The sequence below is a fragment of the Paramisgurnus dabryanus genome, chromosome 5 (assembly GCF_030506205.2).
Source record: "Paramisgurnus dabryanus chromosome 5, PD_genome_1.1, whole genome shotgun sequence".
Taxonomy (NCBI): Eukaryota; Metazoa; Chordata; class Actinopteri; order Cypriniformes; family Cobitidae; genus Paramisgurnus; species Paramisgurnus dabryanus.
The window spans coordinates 33,887,396-33,899,574 of record NC_133341.1 but is presented as its reverse complement, the minus strand read 5'-3'; the positions used below and the strand labels follow the sequence as shown (position 1 = coordinate 33,899,574).

The following is a 12,179-nucleotide window of genomic DNA, read 5'->3' as shown; positions in this document are numbered from 1 at the left end:
TACGGCTTCAAGCCCAACAAGGGCACACAAAAGGGAAAACACATAAAAACATCCTGATTTTCGCCCTAAATTCTTCCAAGTGAAATGGCATCTGGTGAGGTGGAGCTGTGACAAAACTCTGCATGAATCCCCAGGTCATGACAGTGAAGTTTGATGAAGATACAATGGGGCTTGAAAGTTTGGGCACCCTTGGTAAATATGAGCAAAGAAAGCTTTCAAAAATAATCTGTAATGTTTCTTCTTTTAAGCTTTAATAAATAAAATCACAAAAAATATGATGTTTCATTAAAGTAAAACAATTGAAAGTGAAGGGTAAATTACATTACGAAATAAATCATTTTCTCTAATACTCACTGGATATAAATATGTTTATTTAATCCTCTTTGCTACCTCCGTTTGCAAGGATATCAGCTCAGAGTCGTCTTTTATTATGTCTAACCCAAACTGTAGACATGAAGCACTTTTTAATCCATGTGTGCACCAAAACCATATTGTGTTCTTCCTACTGCCAAAATATGATTTTTGTTATTAAACCTTAAAAGAAGAAACATTATAGATTATTTTTTATAGCTTTCTTTGCTCATATTTACCAAGGGTGCCCAAACTTTCGAGCCCCACTGTACAGCCTCATATTCATTTTAGCATGCTCGTTGTCAAATTCGTGAATGTGGTAGAAGATCAGATTATCATTGATTACCATTATTGTCTTTTCACAAGCTTTACAAACTTTTTGTCAGTAGTGTATCTAGATAACAAATTTCATACGATTGGACAAACTCTATAGGAGTAGTTTGCAAAGAAAGTTTTGGCAGAAAAACCTCTTGATAGAAACTGTTTTGGTATGGAGCATTTGAATTGTTATGATTCAGGGTTTGTTTCTAGGATGTACAAGTGATATTTGAACTGTTTGTGGTGCTTTAGGGTTTGCAAATGATTGTATTTTTCTCTATCTCTATGTGCTGCCATTGACTTCCATGGTTAAAAGAAGAACTTTTATTATTAAAGGTTGTCTATGACGTACACCAGCTTCTTAAAGTCAGATTATGGAGGTATCACTGATTATTCACATACACTGTGACTCTTCTGCTTTGTCAAAGGTAAAGATTATCTGCTTACTAGATATGTTGATTTATTCAGTCTGGAAATCAATGTAAGACCTCGTTTCTTTGAAAGCGCATCTTTTATTCTGTCCATACAAGAAAGCCACATTTGTAATCCATGTTGTCCATCCGTGAGCACAAATACCATTTGAAAATAATAATCTATCAGATGAAAACATCTGTGCAGAGAGAGATTCAGGATTATAATCTTTCCATTTACAACAAAAGACAAATGACAGAGTATTAATGTTTTTAAATGCATATGCTGTTGTGTTTTGGGGAAGAATAAAAGTTTATGTGAGAAAAAGTCTTTCTGAAAAGCAGGTTATGTGCTGTCAGTGTTCATCTGGATCACAGCTTAAATGCTTGAGAGTTAAAAAGATAAAGATTAGTTGAGTCATCTGACTGGACGTCAAGTTTAACAGTAGTTTAAGTTTTCATCTCCTTTATAATCTCTATAGTGTTTTTTGAGTGAAATGTGCTGGAGCAGATGGAGTGTGAAGAACAGAAACATATGGCATTTATTTGGTGTGACGGACCCATGATTTAATTTTAAACATCAAAGTTTTAAGATGAAAAACTCTCTTTTAATTGGTGCTAAAGTCTGTGTTGTTGTAGTTCAGCCTGTAGAGCTTGAGACCCGTCAGGTCATTGGTTAAAAACTCACTCATCACACTTACAATCTTCTCTGTATAATCAATCTCTGCCAAATACAAATTCATTTTGCCTAAACTTTGTTGGATATTCTGTCACTTTGTTCATAAGTTTCTGTTAAAATGCATAAAGCCAAAAATAGAGTGAAATATTTTATTATTTTAGATGTCAGTTTTCTAGAGATTGAGTGAAGAATTTTAAAAAAGTGAATTATAATGAAACATTAACAGTAAAAGATGAATAAATTAATTAGTTAAAAAGCACTTGTAACTTTCTCTTTAATATAGACTCTCAACCATTTCCATCTGTTTGTTCTTTCCATCTGGATATAAGAAGTAACATTTGTGGTGTGATAATACACAAACAAACAAACTCTACTGTTCTTGGTTAATTTAATTTGAGTTTTTTAACTATTACAGTGGGCTGCTTGCAACGTCAGGTCACAGGTTTGATTTAGAAAACTGGATTAATTTATCTGTAAATTACAGTAAAGTTTCATTGTTATTGTAGCTCATACACTTTAAACCCTAAGCGTTCAACTTCAGTGTTTAACTAACTATGAAAGTGTTGCACACATAAATGATGTTGCACTTCCTGACACCTGATCAGAACAAAAACATCCAGACTAACATACTGATAACACAGAGATACCTCTTACACTAGCCTAGCAAACACATAGCAACCACTCACACCAGCTTAGCAACCACTCACACTAGTTTAGCAACCTCACACCAGTCTAGTAACCACATAGCAGCCTCACGCCAGCCTAGCAACCACTCACACCAGCCTACAGTAGCAACCACATAGCAACCTCTCACCAGCATAGCAACCACATAGCAACGTCACACCAGCCAACAACCACATTGCAGCCTCACACCAGCCTAGCAACCACATAGCAACCTCACAGCAGCCTAGCAATCACATAGCAGCCTCACACTAGCCTAGCAACCACTCACACCAACATACAGTAGCAACCACATAGCAACCTCACACCAGCCTAGCAACCACATAGCAGCCTCACACCAGCCTAGCAACCACATAGCAGCCTCACACAAACCTAGCAACCACATAGCAGCCTCACACCAGCCTAGCAACCACATAGCAGCCTCACACCAGCCTAGCAACCACATAGCAGCCTCACACCAGCCTAGCAACCACATAGCAGCCTCACACCAGCCTAGCAACCACATAGCAGCCTCACACCAGCCTAGCAACCACATAGCAGCCTCACACCAGCCTAGCAATCACATAGCAGCCTCACACCAGCCTAGCAACCACATAGCAACCTCACACCAGCCTAGCAACCACATAGCAGCCTCACACCAGCCTAGCAACCACATAGCAACCTCACACCAGCCTAGCAACCACATAGCAGCCTCACACCAGCCTAGCAACCACATAGCAGCCTCACACCAGCCTAGCAACCACATAGCAACCTCACACCAGCCTAGCAACCACATAGCAGCCTTACACCAGCCTAGCAACCACATAGCAGCCTCACACCAGCCTAGCAACCACATAGCAACCTCACACCAGCCTAGCAACCACATAGCAACCTCACACCAGCCTAGCAACCACATAGCAGCCTTACACCAGCCTAGCAACCACATAGCAGCCTCACACCAGCCTAGCAACCACATAGCAACCTCACACCAGCCTAGCAACCACATAGCAACCTCACACCAGCCTAGCAACCACATAGCAACCTCACGCCAGCCTAGCAACCACTCACACCAGCCTACAGTAGCAACCACATAGCAACCTCTCACCAGCATAGCAACCACATAGCAACGTCACACCAGCCAACAACCACATTGCAGCCTCACACCAGCCTAGCAACCACATAGCAACCTCACAGCAGCCTAGCAATCACATAGCAGCCTCACACTAGCCTAGCAACCACTCACACCAACATACAGTAGCAACCACATAGCAACCTCACACCAGCCTAGCAACCACATAGCAGCCTCACACCAGCCTAGCAACCACATAGCAGCCTCACACCAACCTAGCAACCACATAGCAGCCTCACACCAGCCTAGCAACCACATAGCAGCCTCACACCAGCCTAGCAACCACATAGCAGCCTCACACCAGCCTAGCAACCACATAGCAGCCTCACACCAGCCTAGCAACCACATAGCAGCCTCACACCAGCCTAGCAACCACATAGCAACCTCACAGCAGCCTAGCAATCACATAGCAGCCTCACACCAGCCTAGCAACCACATAGCAACCTCACACCAGCCTAGCAACCACATAGCAGCCTCACACCAGCCTAGCAACCACATAGCAACCTCACACCAGCCTAGCAACCACATAGCAGCCTCACACCAGCCTAGCAACCACATAGCAGCCTCACACCAGCCTAGCAACCACATAGCAACCTCACACCAGCCTAGCAACCACATAGCAGCCTTACACCAGCCTAGCAACCACATAGCAGCCTCACACCAGCCTAGCAACCACATAGCAACCTCACACCAGCCTAGCAACCACATAGCAACCTCACACCAGCCTAGCAACCACATAGCAGCCTTACACCAGCCTAGCAACCACATAGCAGCCTCACACCAGCCTAGCAACCACATAGCAACCTCACACCAGCCTAGCAACCACATAGCAACCTCACACCAGCCTAGCAACCACATAGTGCTGCACACGCAGAAGACAGAAAGCACTCAGAAGTCTCTTAGCTTTAGATCTGTGCTGGTGAGGTTTGTAGTTTATTGTGTTACTCTCTGTGTTGTGTTAAGTGTGTTGTGTTGTATTCAGTGTGTTGTGTTTTGTGTGTCGTGTTTAATATGTTGTGTACTGATGATTTGTTTTTGTTCAGATGCAGAGGTGCTGTAGATGAATGATTAGTGATTGCTGAATGAAGCATCAGTATTATGTGTTGTTGTTGTTGTGTTGTGATGGATTGTACAGTACAGTAGATGATAGGTTGTGTTGATTTTTTATTATGAGATTTTGTGTAAAACCTCCTGGTTGTGTTGAACTGTAGTAATGTTCCTCTAAAGCAGAATGTAGTTTAATCGGTTGATGGAGGTTGTGCTGATTATCTCAACCCTGGAGTCTCATTAATTGACTCTCTACTGGTTTAACTGGCACGTCAGTCCACTTCATTTACTGGGAGTTCTGGACTGAACCCAAACTCTCTGTGTGTCATTTCACATGAATTTCATATTAGATTCATCTTGTTAATGAGTTGAGTGAATCACAGAGACTCTTTTAAAGCTGTATAAATCTGATATCCTCTCACTAGAGATTCATGAAATATTGAGTCACATATCAAAACACATTTGACTGTTGTACAACAAGCATGGCAAGTATAAAGACGCCCTTAAAATCCACGTGTTAATCTAATCTGTATATGCATTACTGTATATAAATGTTCAGTGAATTAGTCTGAGTGTTTATTGGATCTGATGAAGTTAATTCAGTGTGTAATATTTCAATAGCTCCGTTAGATTCAACACACTGGATTAAGACTCTGCTTTAAACCAGATTAACTCTTTTAAATCTTGTCTAACAGGATTTAATATGAAATAAAGATGTTAGATGAGTATTGAGCTTATGGTCTAGCAACACATTAAAGACAAAATCTGTAGGAATTAAAGGCGTTTGTTCACATTCACTCTCTCACCGTTGATCTTCATCATGAATTGGACATTTAAATCTTGTAAAAGTCACCCTGACAAAACACTTAAGAGCACAGACGCATGAATGCAGGAATAAAGTGTTTGTTTATCTGATGTAAAGTCAAGACTCTTATTGTTTGTGATGTCAGCGGTCTTTGGTTTCATAAATCTATTATTTGTTTTTTTTATCATATTTAGTCTCTTTTTTGTTATTATTGTTTTGGTGGAGGTAAAATTCTATAACTATATTTATTAAGGTGATCATTTATTAAGGTGTTTTCAGTAAAGATATCTAAAAAATCTTAAATCAAGATGTATTTTCTTTATGAGCAAAATAACCTAGGAAAAATAAGTCTAGTTTTTAGACACACAAGTTAATTTGTGTTTAAAACAAGCAAAAAAATCTGCCAATGGAATAAGAAAATCTTATTATTTCTTTAATTGTCTTAAAACTAGACTTATTTTGCTCGTCAAGAAAATACATCTTAATTTAAGAATTTTCAGATATTTTTATTGAAAACAAGACAAAAATCCTAAGAAAGAAAGTCATTTTTTGTAGTGTGATTGGCCACACTATGAGATAATCTGGAAACTCTTTAAAAGAAACACTGATTCATGACCTAGGGAACTGATTGAGACACAGAAAGTCTTTAAACACAGTGAATGTGTGAGCGTGTCAACAGCCGCTTTGTTGACAGCTTTTTCCAGTCACAGATATGTGAGTAACCGTCAGTGCGGCTCAAGTCGTTCACGCCTCCCTCCCTCAATCTAAAATCACCACTGACAGAATGATACGTAAACGATGGGAAATGGTGAAGCGGTTACCGTGACGATACTAGTGGAATATCTCACAGCTATCAGCCAATCAGATTAAAGAACCCTCTTATGTGCCCACAGAACTGTCACCATTAAGAGGGAATCAATCAAACCCAACAACTTTTACTCGACTGGGAAAGTTTTCCACTAGATATTAAAATATAGATGCAGAAATGTTCTCCATACAGACAGACAGACAGACAGACAGATATAAATTAGTCTCTTATTTCTAATGTGATATAAGCCGACTGGAATAATGAATGTGCTGTAATCCTGCGGCTCAGGAGAGGTGGATTATGGGTAATTTCTGTGTGTGTGCAGCCCTCATGTCTCTCGAGTCATAAATTATGCATTATTACTGGAGAATACAAATTGAAATTGGGTTTTATTGTCATAACAAGGGTTGTTTTCTGACGAGCATGAAGCTCTGCTGTATTTAGCCGATCTCCTGAGCACTGACTGAGGTCTGACCAACACTTATAGAGCATGTGTTTTACACACACACACACACACAACACACAACACACATCTCGTGTATGTCCACTGGGAAGATCCCACACGTTTAAATGTCACCAGTGGTGTGACAGGCTGTCACTGACTCTCACCCCCCCACACACACACATACATACAAACACAATGACACACACACACACACACACACACACACACACACACACACACATTCTGGTTTCCATGTTTTGTGGGGACATTCCATAGACGTAATGCATTTTATACCATACAAACTGTATATTCTATTCCCCTTACCTGCCCCATTCCCTAACCCCAACCATCACAAAAACCTTTCTTGTACCTTAGATTTTCAATAAACATCATCTTGTTTGATTTATAAGCTTGTTTCCTCATGGGGACATCAAAATGTCCCCACAAGGTCACAAAAACACTGGTATTCCTATCTTTGTGGGGACAATTGGTCCCCACAACGTGATAATTACCAGGTACACACACACACACACACACACACACACACACACACACACACACACACACACACACACACACGACAGCTGTCTATTTAAATGATTGTTGTGTGAATTTCCATGTGAATGGCACAGTGAGAGAGATTCATTACAGTCGGTCTATCGCTCTTAGTGCTGTGTTTTTTTTGTTATGTTAATTTCCCGCTCATGTGATCTCCTACGTTGTTGTTTTTTTACTTTTAATATCCTTCTCTACCCCTTGATACCATTGTGATTCTTTAATCTGTTTGTTTGTTTAGGTGTCGAGAGTAAATGTGTGTCACATGATGATATTCATTATGATATATATATATATATATATATATATATATATATATATATATATATATATATATATATGTGTGTGTATGTATAGATAGATAGATAGATAGATAGATAGATAGATAGATAGATAGATAGATAGATAGATAGATCTGATTTGAAACAATGCAACATTGTATAAAGAAGTGTTACATTTGATTTAAAGGTGCAGTGTGTAATTTTTAGAAGGATCTCTTGACAGAAATGCTACATAATACATACAAAACTATTTTATCAGGGGTGTATAAAGACCTTTCATAATGAACTGTTGTGTGTATATTACATTAGAATGAGACGTTTTTATCTACATATACAGAGGGTCCCCTTACATGTGTGTTCAGTATTCAGCTCATGTTCACTGCCTGATGCTAAAACTTCTTCCAGTAATCTGATTGATCAGCTTTAAATCAGTTTCTGGGCTTTTATTTGGTCCTCTTGAAACCAGACCAGACCAGACCAGAGACTGGATTCAGAAGAGGATTGTGAGTTAGTTCTGTCAAATCTTTGTCAAAGACATTTAAAGTCTTTCTTTGATAATAGTGATATTTTTCATTTCTTCTTTCAGAGTAAATTGACATTGGACAGAATTTCATCTTTTTTAACCCTTGTAAGGCCGTTGTAAATATTGAATGGTGGTTTGTTGAGTTGTTGGTCAGTAACGTATAAGTCTTGTAATGTTGCTCGTAATTATTCATGATGTATTTAATTTCATAAAGTATTTTATTGTTTACAGTATCATAGCTGCTGTTTAACCGGTTGTAATTGTTGAGTTAGCACATGGCCTCGGGTGAAAGAGGAGACGGACGCTTTTAATGGAAATCATTTGGGTTTAATTAGTAGAAGACAGCAGTGCAGCTAATGATGCATCAATGCAACACATGCGTCCCGTCCACCTCTTCACACGCTTGTGTGTGTTGTGTAGAACGGCGCTGTAATTCATTTGGAGTTTGTGTGCGTCCGTATGTATGTGTGTGTGGTTTTAATGTGCATTGCCTCAGGCCTCAGTTTGCTGCGTGTGCATTTCTAGAGCATTGAATCAGACGCTGTAAGCGACGTGTCTGAGTATTGATTCGCTTGTTCAGAGACTCTTTGATATGAGCTTAGTGGTGTTTGAATGAAACAGCATGAGTTGTGATCTCCCGCTGTGTGTGTTTATGAGTGGATCAGACTGACACACGTGCTGTCTTGTTATTTAGTCATCTTGGCTTTCGTTGCGGTCACCAGATGCTCGTTCTCAAGACTGATCCTTATTGGCTGTGTTTATCTCCTCTCATTTTTGAGAAAATACTCAGATTCATGTGTGTTCACTTCATGCATATTTTTCTCCTGAAGATGAAATCTTCTGTTCTCGTCTTGTTTTGATGTGTTGTCTTTCAGGGTGACATGTTGTGTAGGTAATTTGTGAAACACCTTAACTGAGCCGAGTGTTAAAAACTAGCTGAAGAATATAACAGCAGAAATTAGGTGAGAGCAGGTTTTTGGCTTTGGCTTCATCATTTAAAAATGATTTAAGTTACAATAATCAATCTGTTACACAATCAACACACACATCTCTGCTACAAATGAACACTTAAAGTTTGTTTGTGGGATTTACTGTTATCGTACAATTACACAGAAAGTGTCAGGAGTGTAAACGTTAACCCATAGGTGCGGTTCATTGTAACAAACAGAGGGTTTGTTGTTACACCTGCTAGAAAATTGAGTTTAAACACAAATAATTCAATCAAATTCTGTCTATACTAAAGGTGGATATTGTTTATAAATCTGCCTATAATAAGATAGATATACGTGTGAATGTCAGTGGATTGGATGAAATAGTGGTTGTGAAGAAGGACACCTGTGATTTCTCTGAGAAGAGTTCAGTTAAAGTCATTGTGAAAATAGTTTGTTGTGTTTTATTGAATATTGTTCTGAAGTGAAGTTGTGCGTCATTTCACTTTCTAAATGTCTCCAAACATCAGAAATCCATTTGATTGTAATAAAGCCAGTGATAGATGTCTGCTTCAAACTCTTATTGAGATGAATCTGATCGATAGGTAATTTTCCTTTCAAAATGAGCTCTTTTATTCTTCTGAAGAAAAATCAAGTCTGTTTGAATCTCTTTTAATGCATCGCTCCCATTCAATCATGAAAGCCGGCGTCTTCATGAGCGCTCATCCTCAACCTGAAGAATAAATTCACTTGATTTAATGATGGGCTCAGGTAATACAGCTCGCTTTCGCTTTACATGGGTTTGGGATTCACTTGTGGGTTACTGTGGGTCACACAAAGTCACTTGGTTGTTGTGGTGAATGACACAAGGGGCTCTATCTTGCACCCAGCGCAATTGACTTTGTCAGTGACGCATGTATCATTCGTATTTTGCAACGGCGCACAGCGGGTTTTTCCCTCCACAGACGCACGTCGACAAACTAGGGAATGAACTTGCGCTCCCTGGGAGTTTCAGCGCAAAAAAAGAGGCGTGTTCCGGCGCAAACCATCCCTGCTGCTATTTTGCAGTTTCAAAAAACAATTGCGCCACTGACCAGAAAAAAAAAGTTTAAAGTCAGTGGCGCGTTGCGCGTTGTTCATTATGTTATTTTAAGGGCGCATGCTTGACCATAATGTATAGCGTGCACAACGCGCATACACTTTGCATCTAATCTACACAGATGCAACAGTTATTTTTGCAAATCATAAATTGTTACACTAAAAAATATTAATACACGAGATAAGGGGACTCATAGTGGTGAGCATTGTGGTGATAGTTTTTATTTATTCTCATGCAAATAACGATTAAAATATTTTCATAACTTTGTTGTGTGGCTGTATTACGTTTATTTTATGTAAATAATAATTAAAATGTTTTCATAAGAAACCTTCATGTTAATTGAACTTGATTTGTAAGTGTACTTTGGGGTTGGACCTTGCGTTTCTTGGGTCCGATTTCAAAGCCCCCAAACCCTTTCAGCGGTGAGGGTGGACGCAGCGATGTCCTCTGCTGGCGTCAAGTCCTGAGGCAGATCCACCTCCCGTTACACGGCGTGCCCGATTTATGCTGGCAAGCGTGGGATTCCCCCGTACAAGGACGTCGGTCTCCTCGGCTGTGAACCGCTCCTGACGTGCGCCTGGTAAATCCATCATAATAATAGCAACCCGCCATGGAACTTGCGCCCTTGCGTTTAAAGGGAATGTTGGCTAGCGTTCTGATTGCTTTATTTGAGGTTACGCCCAAACCACACCTATGAATAATGAACCTACTTCAGACCAACCCCTTATTGATTTGCGCCCGGCGCAAGAGTTATTTCTCACGCCGGGAAAATAGCAACAGCGCCCAAGATCCGCCCACAAACTCACTTGCGCGTTGCGCTTCGCACTTGCGTTTCAGATCGTTAAAATAGGGCCCAAGAACAGTTCAGTGCAATTATTAACTGGCATTAAAGAAATCTTACAGTAAGGGTATTTGAATATTCATGTTAAACTTGTATTTCGTTCATACGATGATAAAACTGTGATGTTTTGGTGGGTGCTGAGATTCTGATGAAGTGGGTCATGAATGAAAGGTTTGGTAAGCGCTGTGCTTTGGTGACTGATGTATTGTCTTTATGTCTCTCTTCAGTGCCTCCACAGTTCTTGAATTATCCATCAAACATGTACGCACATGAGAGCACAGATATTGAGATGGATTGTGCTGTGACTGGAAACCCGCAGCCGACCGTCCGATGGGTAAAGAATGGAGAGGTGGTGATACCCAGTGACTACTTTCAGATTGTGGTAAGTGTTTCTTACTCAGGGCTGTTAATGGATTAAAAATCTTACGTCCTTAAATATGACACAAAGAAAACAAAAGCTGCTGATTTACAAAAAAGCTATTGATCAGAGATGGAATTACATTTACTTGAGTACATGGTTTTGGTAACTAGAGTATATTTAAGGATGGGTACACTTACTCTAGTATATTTCTAGTGATTTAATATATAAGTTTATATGGCTTGTTCGAAAGTCTTGCGGGACGTTGGAGAGGCTGCGTTGAGTGAGGTGCCTACACATCACCTTTAGCGTGTGTAGATGAAAGCAAATGGCCAAACAACGCATTTAAGGCCAGATTTACTAGACGGGACAAATAAGCGCAAGAGCGCAATTCCAATAAAGCTTTAATACATCCGTTTTTAAAGTGTACTGTACAGTATGGTGTAAAAGTTTTAGTCCATCATTAGCTTTGTTGTTTTGGCAAGATTTTAATGATCATCCATATTTATATTTTACTCAAACAGAAACTACATGAAATATTTAATGCTTGATATTTGAGGTGAAATCAAACTTACCGCGGTGTTAAGGAGATCTTATTTGATTCTGTCGTTTATGTGACAGTGAGCACATCATCATTTCAAATCTGTTTACAAGAAGAATGCTCTTCTTACAATTAATATAAAGTTTACACTGCATTGTAAGAATGATCAAATTGTCTTGATACGTGATAAATTCATAATGAGAGCTTATTAACACAAGCTTTTTTATTCTGCTATAATATATAACACTATAAATAATAATATATTTCATTTTATATACAAAATATAACTCTATCTTGACATGCACATTGTCATGTTGGTTCAGTTTAATTCAGAGGACTTACTGGTTTGGTGTATTCATTTTCATTGTAAGCCTTTAAAAAGTCCTTATTTTACATGCAA

General features: G+C 39.3%; 1 protein-coding gene across 5 annotated transcripts in view; it reads left to right on the top strand.

Annotated features, from left to right (window-relative positions):
- The window catches only part of dcc (DCC netrin 1 receptor), a 234,782-nt gene that overhangs the window by 137,312 nt on the left and 85,291 nt on the right, over positions 1-12,179 (top strand). For all 5 annotated transcript variants that reach the window (XM_065251235.2, XM_065251236.1, XM_065251234.1 and 2 more), the window contains one exon: positions 11,108-11,262. In XM_065251235.2, the coding sequence (XP_065107307.1) occupies positions 11,108-11,262 (155 nt within the window). The remainder of the gene's footprint in view (positions 1-11,107; positions 11,263-12,179) is intronic.